The sequence below is a fragment of the Balearica regulorum genome, chromosome 3, assembly GCF_011004875.1.
Source record: "Balearica regulorum gibbericeps isolate bBalReg1 chromosome 3, bBalReg1.pri, whole genome shotgun sequence".
Taxonomy (NCBI): domain Eukaryota; kingdom Metazoa; phylum Chordata; class Aves; order Gruiformes; family Gruidae; genus Balearica; species Balearica regulorum.
The window spans coordinates 70,755,882-70,780,212 of NC_046186.1; the positions used below are offsets into that span (position 1 = coordinate 70,755,882).

The 24,331-nt window shown below is 37.9% G+C and overlaps 1 protein-coding gene across 1 annotated transcript in view; it reads left to right on the forward strand.

The window, feature by feature from the left end:
• SYNE1 (spectrin repeat containing nuclear envelope protein 1) overlaps positions 1-24,331 on the forward strand; it is a 308,461-nt gene that overhangs the window by 172,885 nt on the left and 111,245 nt on the right. The window contains exons 67-84 of the mRNA XM_075748397.1: positions 243-398; positions 1,083-1,253; positions 2,024-2,350; positions 3,734-3,886; positions 5,144-5,311; positions 6,321-6,497; positions 7,398-7,544; positions 9,767-9,892; positions 11,327-11,503; positions 13,321-13,586; positions 14,349-16,509; positions 16,904-17,241; positions 17,893-18,037; positions 19,044-19,262; positions 20,146-20,408; positions 22,011-22,176; positions 22,796-22,951; positions 23,166-23,318. Coding sequence (XP_075604512.1) covers positions 243-398; positions 1,083-1,253; positions 2,024-2,350; positions 3,734-3,886; positions 5,144-5,311; positions 6,321-6,497; positions 7,398-7,544; positions 9,767-9,892; positions 11,327-11,503; positions 13,321-13,586; positions 14,349-16,509; positions 16,904-17,241; positions 17,893-18,037; positions 19,044-19,262; positions 20,146-20,408; positions 22,011-22,176; positions 22,796-22,951; positions 23,166-23,318 — 5,469 coding nt within the window. The remainder of the gene's footprint in view (positions 1-242; positions 399-1,082; positions 1,254-2,023; positions 2,351-3,733; positions 3,887-5,143; positions 5,312-6,320; positions 6,498-7,397; positions 7,545-9,766; positions 9,893-11,326; positions 11,504-13,320; positions 13,587-14,348; positions 16,510-16,903; positions 17,242-17,892; positions 18,038-19,043; positions 19,263-20,145; positions 20,409-22,010; positions 22,177-22,795; positions 22,952-23,165; positions 23,319-24,331) is intronic.

Here is a 24,331-nt window from a genome sequence, read left to right on the forward strand (position 1 = left end):
GGGGGAGGGAAGTATTGAACCTACTGTAATGAAATGCAGTTCATATGGTATGATAAAACTTCCAGCATGTTCATTACTTTAACCTTCATCAGATTCTGTTTTATTTTCCTGTTTAAATCCATGATAACGACTATGTGTTTGTTTTCCTTTTCAATGATTTCGTGGCTTAGTTACAAATAAATTCCTGTTGTGTTTAAGATGTTTGAATCAGTCATATAAGCTGGATAATGTCTTTGTCATAGAAGTGGCATGAAGAAATTACAATCTACAAAGACGATGTGGAAGAAGTTGGGGTATTGGCTCAGCAAATCCTCGAGGAAAGTCTCACTGCAAGTAGAATGGGAAGCCAGGCTACACAGCTTACGTCTCGCTACCAAACTGTTCTTCTTCATGTCTTGGTAAGTAATTAAAATTAATTCATTGTAACATCATAAATTTTCAGTTAAGCAAATATAAACATTCTTAATTAGACTTTATCAGAGTTTATTCACTATTGTAGACTCAATAGTATAATATTGACATATATATTCATATATACACACTCATATACATGTAGATTTCAATGAACTAAATGTATTGGAGAACAATGTTTGGGGAAATGCCCTTTGAAAAATATTCAGTATTAATCAGATGTTGTTACTGTCTTTTTTGGAAGTCGCAGGAGAGAAATTCAAAATTCAGTATGTTTGAATGCTAAATGACCTCTAGAGAAATATTTTCAGGTTATCACTGAAACACATAGGGAAAATCTGAATTGATAAGGCACAGCCTTGAAGTCACTTAAAGTATTAAATGCCTCATAGTATCATAATCACAAGTCATAATTCAAATTTCAAAATATATTCTTTTCAGTGTTTAGTATTAACTCAGTTTTAACGTTAGTGATTGCTATATGTACACCCAGGCAAGACTACAGTGAGAATTAGCCCCTAGATATGAAAGAGCTCAAAACCTATGTGTTTAATCTTAGTATATCAAGTTTTATTAATAAATAGCAATTTATTGCTATCTTTAGCAAATAGCAATGATAAACATCTCAGTGGTTCTTGTTTCTTCCCCCTATCCTCCACATTTGTTTGAAGGAGCAAATAAAGTTTCTGGAAGAAGAAATACGCTGTATGGAGGAGTCGGAATTGGCTTTTAGTGCTTACACAAATTGGTATGGAGCTACCAACAAGAACTTCAGAAATGTGATCACCAAGTTTGATGTGATTGATAAAACAGCAATGGAGAAAAAAGTGCAGAAACTAGAGGTACAGCTTTCTTGAATGCAATTTTTGGTTTTGGTCACCAAAAAGAGGCTATGTTTTAACATGCATCTTAACAGCTGCTCAAAATTCTGACTTCGCCTCACGCAGAGAAGCTAATTGGATAAAGATCACCCAGTGTAAAACTTTCTGTTCTTATACCATATATATATTAGATATCAGTTTGGTTGTTGAGGTTGTGAATAGTCCTAAATAATATAATCCTATCTTTCCATAAGGCATATTTCTATGTGTTTTGGTTTAGGTTAAAACTTAAAATAAATTCTCCTTACAAGGAATCCTATCATGTATATTTTATACCAGTATGCGCTGTGGCAAGAAGTGCTTCCTATTTCACTTCATTGTAATAACTCAGTAGTAAAACTCACATTTCATTTCAGAGTTGTAAATTAGTTTTTCATATGTCCTGCAGCTAAACATAATTCGCTAAGGGAAAACTTTCATCTATTCCAGAATTTGGAGTACAAATCCTCTCCTGATAGCCCTCAGTTTCTATGTTTATCTTCGCAAGCCCAGTGCAGAACAGAAGCATTTGCTTTTTTTGCTTCCTTCCACCTTAACTCCAGGCGATTTTGTAATGAAAAGTCCATTCAATTTCCCTAGTAATTCCTCCTGTGTCCTTAGCAAAATTTAAAAAATAAAAAAATAAAAAAATAAATGGTTAGCCTCTCACTGGTAATAGAACTACAATGGATAAAAGAAGAAAAAGGCAAGAGCTTGCATACGTTTTCTGTTAACCATCACTTCCTTCACAGCTGCTATTGAGTGATATGGACATAGGCCACAGTTTACTGAAATCCGCCCGTGAGAAGGGGGAGCGAGCTATAAAGTACATGAAAGAAAATGAAGTTAACCAGTTGAGAAAAGAAATTGGAGATCATGTGGAACAGCTTGAAGAGCTGGCTGGCTCCATCAGGAAAGAGCACATGACTTCAGAGAAGTGCCTTCAGCTGGCAAAGGAGTTCTCAGACAAGTACAAGGCACAGACTCAGTGGGTCATGGAGTACCAAGCTGTGTTACATGCTCCAGCAGAGCCAAAGAGCGAACTCTATGAGAAGAAGGCTCAGTTGTCCAAATACAAGGTAAAAAGGGGCTATATCATTGTGCTATCAAATTGATTTTGACCTAGTGACTTGCAATAAATCCTCTGATCCAGGTGTCTGTTCAAGTTTCCTCAATAGATATTATGAGATGTCTCTGATCTGGATGTCCAGATTGGCATCAAAGTGAAAACAGGCACCATACCTGCATCTACAAACCAGAGTGAGCATCTGGATTTGAAATGTGAATGTACTAATAAGGCTTCCACATCTGAAAATTTCCTGTTATGAAGCAAAATTCTTTTATGAGTATGCATATAAGTAATTTTATTGATATCAAGAGTTAGCTGCTGTTTAAGCAAGGATAGAAATTGGTTGGTCTTTCTTCACTGCAGACATTGCCTATATTTACCTTGGCTTAAGCAGCTTTCTGGTTAAAGCTCTATGTCCCAGCTCAACTAACATCTAAGACAGCTGTTATAGCCTCCTCAGTTTTTAGTTAAGACTTTAATGAAGTGTGGGGGTTGGTGGGGTTTTTTTTGTTTTGTTTTGCTTTGTTTTTTCCTAATCATAACAATGAGTAGAAAAAATTGACAGCAAACCCCATTGCTTCTCTTAATGATGTTTTTGTAAAATACTCCAGGATTACAGATGTTTCATAAGATATATGCTGGGTCTGGCTGGGATGGAGGTAACTCTCCTCATAGCAGCCTGTATAGTGCTGTGCTTTAAATTTGTGGCTAAAACAGTGTTGCTAACCAACCAGTGTTTTGGCTATTGCTGAGCAATACCTGCACAGCATCAAGGTTTTCTCTCTGAAACTGCCCACTACCCCTCACCGACCTCAATACTCCAAGTCATATGTCATAGCTGTGTGCTTGCTTTCTACCCGTTTGAGGAGCTGGTGTCTCACTGACATTTGATAGATTCTGGCATGTGCCATGCTCTCTGAGCCAGTGGCATGATAACAGATCAGATTGCATCCTCTTGAGAGTACAGTGTTATGCACTTGTCTGCATAGTGTCTCATTAAGGGGATGACTTTGGTGGTACTTTCCTGCTATTTGCGGAATTTGTTCTTCTGAGCAAGTTTTCTCCCTAGCACTTGCCCCTTCATGCATATTAACTCCCTTTCCTTCACCAGCTCCAGATTATCAGCCATGTTGCAGATTATCAGCTGTGCTACTAGCCACTCACAAAAGGAGCAATTGCTTTTAGATGCTTGCAAAGTTGTTTTCTCAGGGCATGACTGAGAAACATAGTCCTGTGCTGGTACCAAAGCTCTGCTCATCTGGAAAGGGTGATATATACCATGATAGAAGGCTGTGCTTCAGATCAAAGGAAGTTAGTGAAATAGATGTTCACTGCTCAGTGTGTGTGGGTGTCTATATATATATATATATAAAAAATCTTGCTTGCATTCTAGTCCATACAGCAGACTGTTCTGTCCCATGAGCCTTCAATAAAATCAGTGATTGAAAAGGGAGAAGCACTTTTTGATCTGGTAAATGATGTGACTCTAAAGAACAACATTCAAGACCTTCAGAGCAGTTACCAGGAACTCTGCAGCACAACAAAGGTAAAAAGTCAAGAAGAAAAACTCTAAGTTCTTTCAATTTGCTGTATTTTTTTCCCTCTTTATGAAGTTGACAGCATTTGTTTCATGCTGTCATGTCGCACCCTGTACACAGAGACAGTTAGATTTTAATTAATTTTTCTTTTTCTTTGCGGGTGGTGGAGGGGGGCAGGCAGTAATTCTTGAATATGGAAAGAGTGTCTACCTAAATAAATCTAACAATAGTAGCTGAAATGAATTTTGAGTATGGCAGGTGAAGTCTTCATAGCGCTAAGGGGAAATATATCTGTGACTAGTTTGTACAATTGTTACTATTTTTAATTGCTTTGAAGAGATTCTAAATACATTATTTCTTGAAGGGACAGATGCCCTTAAATTATACTGTTTTGTCTCTTGTTTCTGCTAGATCTTGCACAAATCCTGTTTAATCTAGTTATTGAATGGAAGAGAAAATGAACTACAAGATGTATATAATTTAATTCAGCAAGGGCATTGTTAATTAACATTGACTCATTAGTCCACATGTATGTAGTACTTTGAAAGATCTAATACTTCTAAATACGTCCTAAAGTATGATTATTCCTAAAGCTTTTAATAGGTTACACTCCTAACAAGGATAAGCTCTGCAAACCATGTTAGTACTTATGTTTGACCTAAGTACCTTTAATTGCCAGTCCATCCACCAATGGCAGATGATTTTATTTTCACAGTTGATTTTTATTTTACAGATCTATCTCTGATCTATACCACAAAGCTGATGTCTGTTGCATTAGATGTAATGATGACTTAAATGTAGAGAAGCTTATGAAAAGTCTTTCTTAAAAAGAATACATACATTTTAACTCACTGTGTACATTCTTAATTTGCCTACACAATCACAGGCAACATGTACATGCAAAGGCTGTAAGCAGCAGGGACCCAACCATAACATTTGGTAGGTCATATGCAGTGTCTTGTAGAGCATGTAATAGCTGTTTCTAAGTGAACTTAATGTCTAGTTGACAGTTCCTTTTCTTAAAGTACAGAGATCCTCAGTCTTTAAGGTATTTCATCTGGAGTGAAAATACTGCTCAGTACCACAGAGTTTACTCACACTAGTAATCCCTTTGATGTCTTTCTTAACAGTCTGATCATGTGAGAGCCCTTCACAGGAATATAAATTTAGAGCTTTCAAGTTCTTGGTGGTTTTTGGTTTGTTTGGGATTTCTTTCATTCTTGTAATTACCTGAATATTTAATTTTGGTTATTGTGGACCTACAGGCATATGTTGACACCTTGGAGGTGAGAGTAAAAGAACACGAGGATTACAATAGTGATTTGCAAGAAGGAGAGAAATGGTTATTACATATGTCCAGCAGGCTGGTCAGCCCTGACCTCCTGGAGAGTAACAATCTTGAAATAATCACTCAGCAACTAGCTAACCACAAGGTGGGTTTGCTATTGGGTAAACTTTCTTTGTCTGGTAAAATGCAATTTTTCCTCTTTGCTTCTTGTCTCTACTCCAGAACTCTAGTTATTTGTCATTCACCTGTTCTGTTCCTCTTACTGCTAACTGTGTAAATAAGCATCAGTGTCATTAATGCAGTTAACAGATCTAGCTTCTTGTTTCTTGGATGAGACTGCATCTGCACAAGAGCTTTGTTGTACGCTGGTCTGAATTACGTGTCAGATTTTTGCTGAGATGTCCCAGGAAATAGATCACAAAAGCAGATTAGGGTCATTTTACTCCTAAGGCATTTTTTGCTCTGGCACTTTTAAGGATGAAAAAATATTTTAAATTTTAAATTTTCTTTTTTTCTGCTATTATGTTGTAACATTTCCTCCATTGCTTTTATTCAAGGTATTGTTATAGTTGCTATTAATAATATTCACTACATCAATAGCTGATGCTTTCTAGAAGATAAAGCAAAATCCAACCCTCCCTACCACTCCCTGAAACCGAGATTGAGAGGATGAATACTGAAATCTTTTAACTAATTGTGATTAGTGTGTTATTCTTTAAGTAAACTCCATAGATAAAAATTTGGCTCCACCGAAGTCAATGGAAAGCACTGTCTACAGTGGAAGAGCTTATGGAATAAGAGATGATTCAGCATCAGATTTAGTCCTCATTACTGGACACAAGAGAAGTTGGTTGAGCCCCAGAGAGCTTGCAACAAAGGAAGATTAAGGGTAGTCTTGAGGCATAAGCATATAATGTTTACACTGCTACTGATGTTTCTGAGGGGTATCTATGTACAGACTTTTGACAATGATTTTACAGAGTATGTGCTCTAGTAGCTTGACTATAACAATACACATTGTCTAAAAACTTTTTTCCAAATCTGAAGATAAAGAGTGTTTAAGGAAAAAAAAAAAAGTTCATTTTAAAAGCTGGTATGCAGAACATGTTTTAAGTTTAAAATATTTCTTTAAAAGCATTATATCTATTTCTTAGGCTATCATGGAAGAAATTGCAGGGTTTGAAGATCGTTTGAACAGCCTTAAGAGTAAAGGCGATTACTTGATCAATCAATGCACAGAACACCTTCAAGCAAAATTTAAGCAAAACATACAAAGCCATCTTCAGGGGACAAAGGACAGCTATTCTGCCATATGTAGCACAGCCCAAAGAGTAAGTCTTGTTTCAAAAATGTTTTTATGCCATTTAAGAATAACACACATTATTTCTGTACTTGTATTTAAATACTTGTTTCTTTAAATGGTATAAACTCTTTCTACTATTTCCATTTAAATTGAGCCTATGGGTTAATGTAATACTTCATCATTACTGTGCTGAATTCCTTGTGATCCCAATGTTGCCTTGCAGCTAGCAAAACTAGCTGCCTGTCAGATCTCACCTTAAGTCTCCACACCCTCACTATGTTCATGTTACACTAGCTTCTGAGCAGCTGCCGCAAAGAAATTAGAACTATTTCTACTTCAAAAACTAGAGAGCAAATTATACTCTTAGTGTCAGTAGTTTGCATGTGTACATAATGGGTCTTGATTATATGCTAGGAAATACTGCCTCTCTTAGTAAAACCAGAATATACAGTTAAGAAGGGCTAGCTGGGTCATTCTGTTAATCCAATTAGGAGATCAAGCCAGCATAGTCTAAGAAAACCCCCCAAAAACAACCCAAACAAAACCAAAAAATAAAAAACCCCAAACTTCCAAAAAGTAGACTTCATAGTCAGTAAGATTTGTAGAGGTAGGTAAAATCTCATATGAGATCCATGGCAAAGTGTTGAACAAGGATACAGAAATAAGAGAAAATACTCTTCATTTGCATCTTTATCTTTTCTTTCCGGAAGCTGTGACTTAAATATTGTCCATCTTGTCCACAAATCAGCAAGATGCGGTGAGAGCTTAAGGAGCTTTCATCCCTTGGTACTTTTACGTACAAGGGCTAGAATAGCCACAATGTAAATCTGTTTTATCTGCAGTTTTCAAGGTGGGAGAAGAGGGCCAATATCGGTGTTTGAAAATGCGATGACCTAAAATAAAAATAAACCTAAAATGTTTATTTTAGGTGTACCAGAGTTTGGAACATGAACTCCAGAAGCATGTTAATCATCAGGATACCCTACAACAGTGCCAGACTTGGCTGTCTACAGTGCAGTCAGACCTAAAGCCAACTACCTGGCCACCTTTCAGCCTTGCAGACGCAGTTAAACAGGTAAAAGTTCAGCACTTGAAAATGCTCAGTTATCCTTAATAAGGTGAGTTCAGGTTAAGAGCTTCATATTAATAGAAATCAGATACTCTCTCTGACCTTCTCAGAGGGCTGTGCTTCCTCATTGTTTATTCCCATCTCCAAAAGGAATACCTTGAGTGCAAAATAACCACAGGTGAAAAATCTCACAGGGCTTTTGCTACTTCTGCTTAATGCTTAGAAATATGTCACCTGAAAAAAGTTGGCTAATTAGATAAACCTGTTCAGGTACTCCACAGATGTGTTTAGCAGAGAGGTTGTGTCTTCCTGCTTGTTCAGTTGCCCATCTGTCTACTAATGTTCCTATTTGAGATCTGATTTCATAGTACCAGTGACACAGAGTCTGTTATCAGGCAATTAATTCTTCAGCCTAAGAGCACAGAACTGCCTCTAGCCCACATTAGCCATTAAGAGTGGTTTCTTGATCATTCTCAGTAACTTAATGTATTTTACATTGGATTTGTACCTTGCTTTCAAATTAAACTGGTGCTAAAAATGCTGGAATTCAGGGCTGTCTCATCCACCGTGCGTCTTACTGGAGACCATGGAGTACTTCAAATGGCAGCTCTGCAAGGATGGGGGGAGCTGGGCTGACGGTGGAGCTGGGGAGTAGGAGGGGATGACAATGGGGCTGGCAGGGCAGCACCTTCTCAATGACGTGCAGAACCACAGAACACAGGTGAGGAGAGCAGAGCACCTCTGTTGTCAGCCACCATCTGGCAATCACCAGGCAAGTCTGTAGGGATGAGGCCAGTCCCAAGTGGAGGCAGTAGGTCAGGGCAGCAAGGCATGGAGAGGAGGATCAGCCAGGCACAGGCGCACCTACAGTGTAGCTCAGGTGAGGTCCATAGGTGGGTGAGAGTCTGAGCTTGCATGCAGCTCTCGAGCAAGGGGAAAGACTTCTGAACACTTTTCCATTGGCCAGGTCATGTCTGAGCTGAGTCCGGGCTGGCCATGAGCAGAGGCAGCCAAACCCCAAGGAGAGGGGGATAGAGGTTGCAGAGCCCTTTGGTGCACTGAGGGCCCTGACCATTCCTGAGGATTAGGGACCTCTTCCATTGTGTAACTGTTCTCGGTGTGAAAAATAATTTCTCTTGCATCTAGGAAGAATTTCCATGTTGCAAGTTGTCACTTTTCCATCTGGTCCTTTTTCTGCTTACCTCAGCAGAGTTTGACTCTGTCTTCTCAGTACTGCCCCCACCTGACCCCTATCACTTTAAGTAATGGCAGACCACAATTAGCCTCTCTCCTCCAGGCTGAACAAACCCAGTTCCTCCAGACCCACCCAAAAATGCGACATACTGCAGCCCCATATCCCCTCAGCCCTTTGTTGGACTTGGACTAGTTTGCCAATACCTCTTCTATAGAGGAAGAGGAAAACTGGGCCAAGTAGACCAGGAACAGCCTGAGAAACATATGCATAGGAGAATAATTGTTTCCCACACCTTGCTCCCTGCGTTCTTGCTCATACAGTAATTTGAGGTTGCCACAAGAACACACTGCTGTTGTGTTCAACTTTTTGCCCTCAAGGACCCACCACTGGCCCTCTGTGTTTGGTGGTCGCTCATCCCTCCTCCCTGGAACTCTAGGAGGTATGTTATTGCTCTGCTTGTCAACACTCGTATCATCATTTTCTTTTGGGATGAGGAAGCTCTTCATAGGGAGAGGTGAGCTCCTATGGGCAATGTCGAGAGCAAGAACCCTCAACAGCATCATGTTGTCTGATCTTGGCAGTCGTAGATATTGGGGACATTGGAAAGGTTTCAGAAGGTGTGGGAAAGTATGTTGGGCCACTGGGCTGGATTATTCATGATCTATTAGACACTGGAGAATTTTATAGGTATAGGAACATGACACTTTAATAATTGGATAAAGCCCTGCTTCCCACTCACCTTGGGAAAGTAAGTCACCTTGTTGAAACTGTGTGTATCTATCCAACACTTTATTTGTAAAGAAATAAACTAGATAATGTCACTAAGCACTTTGACCATTGGATGATAACCAAATTTTTGTTACTCTTTTCTATAATTATGACAGAGCAGACTTACCTAATAAGATAGTGTATGTCTACATTTCATCTTTTGGAAATAATAAGCTAAATTAAAAATACTAAAATGCATGATTGTAATAAAATAAGAGATAATTTCCATGGTTTCAGAGTTTATTTGAGGGTTGTCTTTCCACAGGTGAAACATTTCCGGGCTCTGCAGGAGCAGGCCAATACATACTTGGATCTTCTGTGCTCCATGTGTGATCTGTCAGATGCCACAGTGAAGAGTACAGCAACAGATATTCAACAAACAAAACAAACGGTACAAGATAATCACAACAACCCACTTTTAATCCTATTTAGAGCTTTAACTGCCTTGATCTGTCCTCTTTTAAAAAGGTCATATTGGGTAATGGTTTAAAGAAATGTCGTCTTACTTTCATCTAAGTATTTCTTTTAGAAATAGTTTTCTCTTTTCTTTTTCTTTTTCTTTTTTTTTTTTTTTTAATTAATTCCACATTGCCATCCTGGTAGTAACACAAAGACACACAACAAAGGTTGCTAAAGGTACTTAGGCAATGTTACAAGATGTTGGTCTAAAGCCACACAAATATTCTGTGGAAGAAAACCTGATCCAAATTATTTGTTTTTATAAAACACAATTCAATCTGTTCCTCTCTGTATTTTATTAAAGCTTAGACATATTTTACTGTTGTTATTTATTCAACAGTAGACTGATGTTCTTATTAAGGTATACTAATATATTAATTATGATCATAATAAAAAATGATATATCTTATAAAAATCAGAGTGCATTATTTCAGCCTATGAATTTATAGAAGCATACCTAATTTTTAAGTTTTAAAGTAGCTTAATGCTTGGTTTTAGAATAAAATTATAAGCATAAGTTGTTAGAAAAGAAATATTATGACCATTTCTGTTGTTGTAAACATGAAAAATTTAGTTTCACATACATACAACCAAACTTTTGAAACTACTTCTACCAAGAGTAAAAATCTAATATATACAGTAACAGTATTCCATACCAGAGAAGCAAAAAAAAAAAGGCAGTCCAAATATTGAATAACTAAAAAGCATGCCAAACGTCAGAATAAGATTGTCCTTTTATATATAAAGCAGTGAAACATTTTTAAGGAATCACAGATGGTACAGCACTGAGATATATTAAGCTGGTTGAGTGTCTAAACCTTAAAGGCTCCGTACTGTATTTGGAGCAAAAGAAGCTGTGTGACTATTGGTTTAAGGTGATTGATGGGCTCAGATCCGGTAAGCATGCTTCTTATTGGCATTTTACAAAAGGCATATAGGGAAAATAACTGGGCTAAGCAAATTAAATGGAAGTGTTCAGTTTAAGCTTTTATTTGGTCATTGTGAAGGCATGTAGGGTACAGTCCAGCAATATTCTTGGCGTGCAAGAGACTAAATTATACAGGTAATTTAAGCTTTAACAGAAGACAGAACACTTTGAAATATACACACTCATAAATATACTTGCTTCTCTCAAGGGTGAATGATAATTCTTTTTTTTTTTCCACAGCTTTCCTTTGGTCTGTTTTTTATCACTTTTGAAGGTTAAGACTCTTTTTGTGGGTAATATTAGTCTGTCACCCCTTCAGAATCAGGTGCAGAGATTTGCTTTAGTACAGTATTGTGCTCAGAGGAAGAATGGTAGTCATCCTCCATTCTCCAAAAATAGATGCATTAAAGCATTCCTACTCCATTTCTTTTCTTCTAGATTGAGCAACAGATAATGCACTCACAGTATTTGGCTCAAGGTTGGGAAGAGATCAAACAAATGAAAGCTGAGCTCTGGATATATTTCCAGGATGCAGATCAACAACTACAGAATTTGAAAAGGAGACGGGCAGAGTTGGAGCTAAACATTGCCCAGAATATGGTATTCCAGGTTAAGGTAAGGAGACTTTGGGTTAAGAACAGAAGGAAGAAGTTCATCCTGTGGCTGATATTATAATTCATGTTATATGCACATATCGCATGCAAATGCTAATATGTTCTAAGCAAAAGCAGAGAAGACAGAGGAAAGAGTATTTTCCTTGTTGATGCTACAGAGGGACACAGAAAACAAAACACTGTATTTTAATATTTTTCTTTGTTTTTTTTAACAGTAGACATTTTTCAGCCTACCGTTCTGATTTACCTTCACTTTTAGTAGGCTAATTGCTGAACACAGTGGACCTGAAGATAAGATCTGCAACTTGTACTTGCTAAGTACTTTGATTTCAATACTTCTCAAATATAGAGAGTTATTTCAGAATAGTCTAGGAAACTATTCGGTGTTGCTGGACTCTGAAAGCTACTGGAGAATAAATATGAGAGAAACCAAATTTAATTTACCCTAAATAATGAGACACATGCCTTCAGATCTCCACTCATCCTTATTCACTAGAGAAGAGAGAATGTTTATGGCCATTCTGCACACATCACAAACATCAGTAAAGTAATAAGAAGAAACAGGAAAACAGACTATTTCTTTATTAAATGATGAAATGCTTGGGTTTTGTGGTTTTGGTCTAGATGTTGCTTGTATTCTTTTTTCTGATATGCCAGGAGTTGGGTGAAAATTAGACAACGCTTTCTCTTCATGTGTGTTCTACACAAGGGTTTGAACAAAGTCATAGCCCTTGAAGGTATCTTAGCGCAATGTGGACTGAAAGCTGTTGCACTAGCTATGATTAGAGTCCAGGAAGAAGCAGGAGTCTGTATTTCTTCACTGTTTCAGTCAGGATCTTGGGATTATTGTGAATACAGCAGGTGCGTGCCACTGTCAGATGTGGCACAATGTGTATTTTTTCTTTGAATTTGCCCTGGTAAAGGAAGATGCCTACCTCCATTTGAAGCAGTCACAAAGAGGAATGAGGCAGAGCTGGGCAGTAGCATCTCTTCTGCAGAACCCCCACCAGCCCTCAGTGAAAACACGTCATCCCAGCAAAGTACTGGAGCTGGTCATGGTTGTTTAGTCATTGTTATTGGAACTAGAATTTGGGAGAAGATTCTGTTTACCCTAGACAGTGTGTAAGCGCTGAAAAATATTTGGTTAGTTTTAATTGTCAGTATGTTGCATATTCTTTTATTGGGTTCTCTGTGACTTCTTATTCAGTAAGAAATGTGTATGCAGATGGACTCTTATTTACTGGAATTTATTAACTCAAATAGCGATCATACCTAGATAATCATTGGCTTTGTTTCAATAATGACAGCGATAATGGTCTCTATTATAGAAGTAGGAACAAAACGAAGTATGGATATGGGTGCTCACTGACTCATGGATTCTGTTTCCTATTTTTAGTCTCTAATGAAAAAGGAAAAAAAAAAAAAAAAAGAGCTAGAAATAGGACTGGTAAAATGAATTCTCATGAGATCCAGAGTAACTTGAACATTTTAGTGTATGGTGGGAGCCGTGCTGGTTCAGAAGCCTGGACAATGAGGTGTGACTTGATCATGATTTCTGTTTATCACTGGCACTTGGAAACTGCTCTGGTTTGTTTTCACATCTATAACCAACCTGTCCTCACCTGAGTAGATAGGGAAGAAGGTTAGGAGAGGGGAGAAGGCAGTTCTTCCAATTTGCATCTGCACAGCATTTGCCTGGGTAGATAATTAGTCCTTACACAATTTACTTATTTATTTATTTCAGACGTTGTATTTAAATTCCATCTTATCATTTTGAGTAGGTGTCTCCATACTGATTTTGACTTGCATCTTTTTCAGGAATTCAGTCAGAAGCTGCAGTCTAAGCAGTCAGCTCTTAGCTCTGTGACTGAGAAGATGAACAAACTAACCCAAGGGCAGGAATCACCTGAACACAAGGAAATAGGAGAACTGAGCAACCAGTGGCTGGACCTCTGCCTTCAGGCACACAGTTTGCTCATACAGAGGGAGGAGGATCTGCAGAGGACGAGGGATTACCATGATCGCATGAATGTAGTTGAAGTTTTCTTGGAAAAGCTCACAAAAGAGTGGGACAACCTGGCTAGGTAAAAAAGGAGTAGCACACACAAAGCTGACTTAGTCCATATATGCTGTAAGACCAGTTTATGGAGTGTCTCTAAGTTGGATCCACTAAAAATCCCTTTTTTCCATGCTTAATTAGAAGCAAGACTCCCTTGTTAATTATAGGACAATTACTTGTATTGAAATAAAGAGAGTTTGAGAAGCCAGATCTTCAGTGTTTGTCTTTAAGGCAGGTACTGATTGATCCCATCTCAGGGTATAGCATTTTCTGATATTTCAAGAATTTTTACTATTTTGTTTGAATTTTTTATTTGTGTGTGTTTTTCATTGTGATACTGTGTTTTATATATTAGATTATTATATTAAAGCTTAGTTGCTGCTGCTAAATGATTGCAGCTGCTTTGTATAGCAAAGCCACACCAGCTATGTGTAAAAATGTGAGAGTCTATTACTGCTGCTATCACTGTCATGAAATAAGATTCACTTCTACCCCAGTACTTGTTTTTCAAATGAGCAATATAACCAGTATGTTCTGTAGTATTCATCTTAATTTGTATGGTCAGCCTGATGCCCATATTGCAGATGAAAGGGAGAGGAATAAAAATGTTGAACTTTTTAATTAATATTCAAGACTTGTACCTTCAAAAGAATCTGAAAACTGTAGATATTTATATCATATTAAGTTCAGTATGTAGTGGGCTTATAATTCATCCTGGCCTCTTTTAAAAGTCTGTCCTGAGATAGGATCTAATAATTCATTTCTGTCATGTCCATTTTGATAACAGATCTGATGCTGAAAGTACAAACGTGCACCTTGAAGCTTTGCAAAAATTGGCACTGGCACTACAGGAAAGGCGATTTGCTCTGCAAGATTTGAAAGATCAGAAGCAGAAGATGATAGAACATCTGAATCTTGATGACAAAGAATTAGTAAAGGAGCAATTTGGTCATTTTGAGCAACGCTGGACTCAGCTGGAGGACCTTGTCAAAAGGAAAATTCAGGTTTCTGTTTCAACCTTAGAAGAGCTCAGTTTGGTGCATTCCAAATTTCAGGAACTAATGGAATGGGCAGAGGAGCAGCAGCCTAGTATGTCAGAGGCTCTTAAACAGAGCCCTCCTCCCGATCTGGCTCAGAGTCTTCTCATTGATCATCTTACCATTTGCAGTGAGCTTGAAGCCAAACAGCTTCTTCTGAAGACGCTTGTGAAGGATGCTGACAGGGTGATGACCAACCTAGGGCTCAATGAAAGGCAGGAGCTGCAGAAAGCACTTTCTGATGCACAGTACCATGTAGATTGCCTCAGTGATCTGATTGGCCAGAGGAGAAAGCACCTGAATAAAGCACTGTCTGAAAAGACACAGTTTCTCATGGCAGTCTTTCAGGCTACAAACCAAATTCACCAGCACGAGAAGAAAGTAACATTTCCAGAACACATTTGTCTGTTGCCTGAAGATGTGAACAAACAGATCAGGGCTTGTAAGAATGCCCAGGCTAACCTGAAGGCCTATCAAAATGAAGTCACAGGGTTGTGGGCTCAAGGAAGGGATTTAATGAAAGAAGCAACAGAACAAGAAAAGAGTGAAGTGTTGGGTAAACTGCAAGAACTACAGAATGTGTATGACACTGTTTTACAAAAGTGTAACCAGAGATTGTTAGAACTGGAAAAAAATATAGTTTCCAGGAAATATTTCAAAGAAGACTTAGATAAAGCTTGCCATTGGCTAAAACAAGGTGATATCATCACATTCCCAGAGGTCAATGTAATGAATTCGAACTCTGAACTATACAGCCAGTTAGCAAAATATCAACAGATTCTTGAGCAGTCTCCAGAATATGAAAATCTGTTACTTGCACTGCAAAGAGATGGCCAAGAAATCCTACCATCACTTAATGAAGTGGATCATTCTTATCTGGATGAAAAACTTAACATTCTTCCTCAGCAATTCAATATTGTCACTGCTCTGGCAAAAGAAAAATTATATAAGGTTCAGGAAGCAATTTATGCCAGAAAAGAGTACGCCTCTTTGATTGAGTTGACAAGTAAAGCTCTGAATGAGCTAGAAGATCAGTTTATTAACATGGACAAAGCTCCAGCTGCTGTTTTAGCCAAAGAAGCTATGTCACTCCAGCAGACCTACAAAGATCTCTTAGGTGAGGTGGTGAACCTCGGTGCAGCAGTGGATGAACTAAACCAGAAGAAGGAGGCCTTTCGAAGCACCGGCCAGCCATGGCAACCAGATGAGATGTTAAAACTAGTCACGCTATATCAGAAGTTGAAGAGGCAGATAGAGCAGAAAATCAACCTATTGGAAGACACAATAGAAGCATGCCAGGAGCATGAGAAAATGTGTATGCAGTTTGAGGCACAACTAGAGGCAGTGAAGACGGAGCAGATTAAGGTAAATGAAGAAACACTCCCAATAGAAGAAAAGTTGAAAATATACCATTCTCTAGTGGGCAGCTTGCAAGACTCAGGGAGTCTTCTGAAGAGAATAACTGAACATCTAGAAGCCCTTTCTCCTCAGCTTGACTCATCTGCATGTGAGACAACCAATCACCAAGTGCAGTCTTGGCAAGAGAAACTAAAGTCTTTGCATGCTGCCATCGGTGACACCGTGATGGAGTGTGAGAACAGACTGGTGCAAAGCATAGACTTCCAGACAGAAATCTGCCGCTCAGTCGACTGGCTGAGGTGGGTGAAAACAGAACTTAATGGAACATTAAGTTTGGACCTCAAACTGCAAAGCATCCAAGAAGAAATCCGAAAGGTTCAGATACATCAGGAAGAAGTGCAATCAAGCCTGAGAATAATGAATGCACTAAGCAATAAAGAAAAAGAGAAATATATGAAAGCAAAGGAGCTGATACCCGCTGACCTGGAGAACACTCTTGCTGAGCTTACAGAACTAGATGGTGAAGTTCAAGAAGCTATACAAGTGAGACAGGTTAGCACACCCTAAGTGTCATTAGTTTCTCGCTCACAAAGTTGAAAAAGATGGCTCTGTGGCTTGATGTTTGTAATGATCATGTAAAGATTGATTTTAATAATCCTGTTGTTTGGTTTTTTGAATGCCTTAGGTTGTGGCCTGTTGCTGTGGATGACTTGGGGCAGGGGAGGCATGGGGGAAGACTTCCTTAATATGCATTGATACCTGCATGTAGAAGTGCAAACTCACTGAAAACCGACTTCAATGTAGTCTCTCCAGACCTGTATTTTAGATACAGTAAAGAGAAAAGAAAGCAAGGATGGGCAACATCCACTCTCGGCAGATGATATTCCTGTTCTTACTGTGAATTTTATGTCTGTGACCCTCTGTATAATTTTTCCTTTTATTTCAGGCTACCTTGAATAAATTACATAGCCTCTGCCAAAGATACTACCAAGTGACGCAGTTAGCAAATGACTGGCTTGAAGATGCTCAGGAATTTCTACATTTAGCAAGAAATGGTCTTGATGTTGAGAATTCTGAGGAGAACCTAAGGAACCACATTGAATTTTTCAGCACAGAAAGTCAGTTCAGTAATCATTTGAAGGAATTACAGGGCCTTGTGTCTGAGATAGAGCCCTTTATCCAAGCCACAGCGAGAGAGCAGCTGATGCAGAACGTAGCTGCATTGGAGGAAAAGGCAAAAGGGACAAAGCAAGAAGCCAAAACCCAGCAAGAGCAGTTGCAAAGGTATATTCATCTTTTTTTTTTTTTTCTTTCATTTTAAGATCACCTTGGTGATGATGAAAGAAAGACATCACAACATTAATTCAAGTTTTGTAAAACGTTTGTTCTGCTGATGAGAGAAGTGGATCTTGGGGTTCAGAGCTCTTGGATTCTGTTTACTCCTCTGCCACTGACTGACTAGACGCGTGATGCTGAGGAAGCTATGATGAAGTTGTATAAAGCATGGAACAGCACCAAGACGATGACTAGGGAATGACTGTCCTTATTTCATCTGGCACAAGACCTACATAGAAACAAATGAAATTAAAGCAGACATTTCAAACTAAAAGGAAATATCTTTTTAACCAGCATAACTATGTTACTTATTACTCCTGGATTTTAAAAGTTTGGGTGGGTTTAAAACACAACCTAGACAAAGTGACTGTGGAAAAGTCAATCAAGGGCTGTTAAATGTCAAGCTGTGTCTGTAAGGCACAGCTGAAAATCAGGAGCATGTGCTTCTATGTATGCTCTTTCCCAATAATCTTTCTTTTTCTTGGAAAATACTTAGCAAAACTAAGCAGCTACATTGAAAACTAGATGCAACAATATTCCTAATTTCCAGATGATTTTATATAGCATTAAATTGTTCTTTCTGGAATTATATTTTTTAAGGTGTGCTTCTGAGTGGCAGGAGTACCAGACAGCAAGACAGAAGGTTATTGAAGTGATGAACGAGGCTGAGAAAAAATTATCTGAATTCTCAGTAGCTAAAGCTGCTTCTTCTCATGAAGCAGAAGAGAAATTGCTAACACATAAGGTAAGGTACTGAAAATTATATGAAATCCTTTTCCTTTAGTGAAAATAAATGTATGTTATATAGGTCCCTACCTGTGGCAACCTGAATTTGAGCTTTTGGATCTTTTCCTGTAGCGCTTAACTTTGTCATAGCACACCAAGAGGTGGTTTTTATTGTGCAGAACACATGTTTTATTTGTGGGATGACTGGAACAGATATTTTTAGTCACTTTTCAGCTTAATGTCTCTCTGTGTGCCTATGACTGTAGAGAACTGGAAGGAACCAGGAAGTTCCTAAAAGCCTTGGGTGCGTAAATCCCAAAATTATGCATCCTACGAGAAAGTCAGATCAACAGAAACGTCCATCTGCTTTGGATCACATGAAATAGTTTTACTTTGACAGAAAGGGTGGGGGCTAATATTAACTCTTGTTTAGTCTAAAATAATGTAACTTAAAAGAATTACTTTCTCTTCCAGTATTTAGGGTGCCAATTAGTTGCCTTAATATAGACAGCTAGTGACACTGCAGACATCCTGCCTGGTCTCCAGCTGCGTCTCTGTGAAGGCAGGAGTCTCCCCTAAGAGTAAATGTCATGTCTGCCAGCTTCATGAGAATGTCCTGATAGCCTGAGACATCTAAAATGGCATTAGAGATAAACACGACATAAATGTATGCTTAAACACCTGATTTGCTGCTTTCATTTTTAGGCTTTAATAGAAGTCAGTGTTTGCTATAAGAAGGGTCCTGAATATTCATTTCCATCCTTTTTGAGGGCCTAGTAAGGAAGAGAAAATCTGATTACACCACATTTCTGCTGCTTCCAGTTTGTTGCATTTTGGACCAGATCCTTTAAGTAGCTGTAGCTAATATATTGCATATGAAAAATAAAGTGAGACCAAAGCACCTCACGCAGCTTAGAGTACCTCCTCTTTGTCTGCAGTAGATGGAAGTGGCTCATCTGCCTGCAACTGTGTTGAGTAGTTATGAGTTGTAAAGAGGAAAACAGTGCTCGTTTTTGCTTTTTCAGACTCTTGTGTCTGTAGTGAATACTTTCCATGAGAAGATCACAGCCCTAGAAGAAAAGGCTTCACAGCTGGAAAAAGTTAGCAATGATGCCAGTAAGGCAACTATAAGTAGATCCATGACAACAGTTTGGCAGCGCTGGACACGGCTCCGGAATGTAGCCCAAGAACAACAGAAAATTTTGGAAGATGCAGTACAAGAATGGAAGGACTTTAATGATAAGGTAACTTCTGGTCTTGGCAAATCCTCCTTTGTTAAGTGTACATAGGTTTTCACTCATTATACTGCCTTATTAATTATCTTATGGTAGAGAAAGCTGATAGCAAGAATAACAGTGGTTTTTCTCAGGTCATTAGGAAAAAAACAAAAAAAAGCTATGGAAGACCTAGGTTTAGAACCACTGCCTCCAAAGTTTGCACTGTTTTTCTATATGCATACATGTTCATTAAATACGGAGTTGTTTTGGTTTCTGGTGGTTCTTCAGAATTTTATCCTCTATGTTTCCCTTCCCCAGATGGTCTATTCTAGATTGTCAACTTCTTTTCTTTTTTTTCTTTTTTTTCTTTTTTCTTTTTTTTTTTCTTTTTTTTTTCCCTGAAGGGTATGAAGTTACTACTTCTAAGTTTATGCAGTGATACTATTGCCTGTCATTGCTCACCCATCATGTGTCTTTTTTTCTTCTTATATCATACCTGGCTCTTTTTATCTGTCATTGTCCATTACTTTATGGTCAGATTGCAGGTTCTCTGGGAATGGGCATCATCTTTTTGTTAAATGTATGACATGTGCCAAATATAGGTCTGCTCTGGGGTAGAGCTCTAGGCCCTATGGCAATAAAGATAATAAGTGCCAAAAAAATATGAGGAGCCACTTAACACTTGACAAAAAAGTTCTTTAGCAAGTTCTAGTCCACTGTGAAGAGCTAGGGCTACCTAGCTCTAGTTAGAGCATAGATTTAGACCTTCTATAGAGACTGCTGCACAAGCCCTATACCACAACTGTTTTGTAGCATCTAAATGTGCAGCACTGGGTTTAGCACCTTTTGGTATCAGTTGTACTAGCTTCTTTTAATTTCACTGTTGCCAAGACTGCATCTCTTTCCGTAGATTCAGAAAGCCACCATAGCAATAGATGAGCTCCAAGGCCGCTTACCAGAAAGCTCAGTGGAAAAGGCATCCAAGACAGAGCTCCTGGAACTCCTGGATTACCACAGCAGTTTCCTTCTGGAGGTGGAGCATCAGCTGTCATCTTTGGGCCTGCTCAAACAGCACGCTGTCAGCATGCTTCAGGATGTGGAAATAAAACCTCCCTCTCAGGAAGAACTACCAGTCATGCAAGAAATCAAAGCAATGCAAGATCGATGCCATAAGTAAGGCAATATTTTAAAAGATTCACTAGAAAAATGGTACTTTACAATTCATTAACAGGAGTTCATGTATAGTTTTTCTTATCATTAACAATTACCAGGCTTAAAATAAATATTAGTTATTATAAGCATTAGTTTAATTTTAAATTGTCTTTAATTAATTTTGAAATATGTTTTTACAATTTTTTTATTTCCATTTTATTTCCATTTTTTTATTTCCAGTATGCATTTTAGAATGCGTACTTCTTGCCTTGCGTAATAGTATCTTACGTAAGAGTTGTGTAAACTACATTAAAGTTACAACTGGTTTTAAACACTTCCATCGCATCTCACCATTAATATTGACATTTTATCTTTTTGTATCCTAAGTTTAGATTACTTTATCACTTTGTTTCCTTTGTTGGAAGCACTTAGGTACCAAAAGTAGGTATCTTACGAAATTTACAGGGGAATTTAGTGCATATGCAAATGAAACCGATCTTAACATTTCAGCTTGTGTTTATATGAATGTTTATCTAAATCTAAAATGTTTCCCTGTCATGTATAAACCAGGAAGTTTTATGGCTAAGTTTCAGGACTCATATCCACCTCAGAACTGCACTAAGATGCCATTAACTAGATCTCCACAGTGGGAAGCGGGAGAAAGACAGAGAATGAAAAAATTGTAAACTCTGCACCTAGCCTGTGGAAAGTTCATTGCATGCATGCATAATTAATTACAGTAGAATAGCAATCCCTGTAGAAAATGTGCAGATATTAGCACTTTTGTAATTCCATTCTTCCCTTAGAATTCGTTTCTAAGAAATAGGGTCTGTGATCATCTCATGCTCATGTAAATAAGATATGATTCAGCTATGAAAGGTTATACAAACATAAATATGGGAATAGCAAAGCGAGATCCACGTCACGTACATAAGAGTTACAAATAGTCCTGCAGATCATTCACAGATTTGTCATTTGAAAAAGATTCTATTTTTTTTTCAGGAGATCCGAAGTGCAGAAACTCTGTCTTAGTGGAAGTGCGGAGATAGGTCCCTGGATCAAAAATGGTGTTCAGATATTTGATCCATGCCTTATGCTAGGTATTCTGCCAATGCAAATCCCATCAATAGGGGTGGAATTTATCTTGTTATTTTAAATTATAGTTATCCGCATCTGAACTGGTTAATTCTCTAGTGGAAAGAAATAGACAGAAAGATGCAATTTTTCTGACCTATTTTAGAAGTTTGTTTTACAATGATGATGAATCATCCTAAATCATGTCCTAGAATTGCCTGCTTCATCCACTTGACAATAAGGGCAGTCTGTGGGGATAAGCTCAGGTGTAGGTGTCTGTTTTGTAAACATTTGCATTTCTTCGAAAGAATTGTATGCTCGATGTCAAAATACATAAAACTGCTCATTAAAAAGAATGAACTGAAGAATGAACATGAGAAATGTAAGTGTGCTGCTTTAGTAGTCTGTTGCAACACTGCCCCACTTTTTATTACTCTGAGTGTGGGGCTATTAATCATTATCCTTATTATTCAATATTTTTTGACAAAGCTATGTTTTTAGACATTACTTAATTATTCACAAATAATTATTGTTTCTTTGTTTCTGAAGTATGCAACAGAAAGTGAAGAAAGGTGTGAAGATGGTGAAACAGGAGCTGAAGGAGCGTGAGGAGGTTGAAGCAGAGATTAATATTGTGAAGTCCTGGATCCAGGAAACAAAAGAATATTTATTAAGCCCTGATGTAGAAGTGGATACTCAACTTCAGGAGCTGCAGGTATATCACATTTGTGAATTTCTAAATTACAATATTTATCTTCATTGTAATCTGCTGGTGAATGTCAGTCAGCTCAAAACCACTGCAAATTCAAATTCGACAATATTCATTAGTTTTTGATTAAGCCACTAGACAGATTCATAAAGCATGAAGTAGCTGATGGGCTGTAATACCTTATTTGAAAGATATTTAAGATATATTTAAGTATTTGCATTTATGCAATTTTACATACTAGCATATTGTTTAGTAATTTTTCTCCTCTCATCTAAAATATGGGGGAACTATAGAATGTGAATGGAAAGAATGTGGCATTTCTGTTCTATCTCGGCAGTTTGGGGCATGGAGGGAAGCAACAAAATAAAATAAACTCATTTTACTGGAGGTACTGAAAACTTGACGTTTTCTATATATATGTGGTCATGCAAGAACAGACTACTGGACAGACAATCACAAATGAGAATCCAGGGAATCCCAAGAAAAAAAATCTTTTTTAATAAATTAATTAAAAATTTGAAAGCAATTTGCTTTGTTGCAAGCTGCATGTAATGTCTGCATTTGCTAAGTTTACACAACCATGTTTTTCTCCTCATTCTTAACAATACTGTTTTTCTGTCATTAGTCTCTCCTTGGTGAAGTAACTACTCATCGCCAGGCTGTTGAAAAAATGGCTGAACAACAACAGAATAAGTACTTGGGGCTTTATACCATTTTGCCTTCTGAACTCTCTCTTCTTTTAGCAGAAGTTGGACTGGCCCTTGTGACTGTACAGGATCAGGTAAAGCATATAGTAGATAAGTTCATTACAGATCTGTAGCCCTTCGTTAGACTTATACCTTAGCGAAATACAGTATCCAAGTGTGGTCAAACTATGACAACGTAGAGGAGTTTCATTACCTTCCTCCTTTAAATTAAAGTAAGTTATTTGAAAGTTAATTTCCTTTCAGGAGGAGAGATGGCTGGTTACTGAATTTAATTCTTATTGTTGACAGATTCAAACCAAAGAAAGAGAAACTCAGCAGATCAAAACATTGAATCAAGAGTTTGGTCAGAAAATCCAGGGGATAGCAAATGAACTAAATGCCATTCTTTCCAAACTGAAAAAGAAAACAAATGATTTAGCACAAGCTAAACTTGAGCAAAAGGTAAGACAAGGCTTCCCTTGTTTGATTACTCCATAAATTCTTCTGAATTGGGATGCTCACTTCATGCCAAAGTTGTATTTGTGAAGACTTGCATAACACATTTTTTAATGTAGTTCAAGAGAAGAATGGACAGAAATAAGGGTTGACTGATGAGGTTTTTAAATTATATTCTTTGCAAACTAGCCCATACAGTGCCTTGAGTAACAGAACTTGGAGGAAGTAGCTGAGAGTAAAAGAAAGTCAGATGGATAAAGTCATGCTGTTTGGGAGTAATGAGCTCCCAAACTGCTCCTTGTCCCAGTCTGTACTGAAAAGACCATTCTTTACAGTACACCTTTACTTGTGATAAATAGAATTTTACTTAGCCAGTAGTCCATCTCATATCATTTGGTGCAATAACGGGTATGGTTAAGGGTAATCCAAAGGATTCTTGGTTCTTTTTGTAGGTTTTCTTAACGTTAGGTATGTACCACGCTCAGAAAAAGCTCGTCTGTAGTGAGGTGGAATGGCCAAGTTGGGATTATCATATGAGAGTAGGGGATGTTTTTGGGGGGGAGAAATGGGAGAGGAGTTTGTTGAGGATGGGGGTTTTGTTGTTTTGTTGTTTTTTTTTTTAACTAGTCAGAGATAAACTTGCCCAAGTTACTGTCTGAAAGTAAGCAAAACTTACCAAATAGGAGAAGATTTGACATGTCTGGTATGTCAAAAATTACCTGTTTTATTTTTATGAGTTGCTCTCAATATGCTCCAAAGTACCATTTGCTTTGCACAAGGTATCACTGAAATATATCCCTTTAAATTTGGTGTATCTCCTTGATTCCAGTAATTAAGCAGAAAGCCAGTGAAATGTGTTTTTCCATTGCATAGACAAAAACTCTTTGTCAGTGGAGATTTAGTTATGTGTTCTCAACTGCGTTTTATGTCAGCGCTCAACTGATACTCCTGAGATTGGGTTGGCTTTGATTGCAGCAGTAAATATTTTTCTATTAACATTGAAACTGATTGCGAAAAAT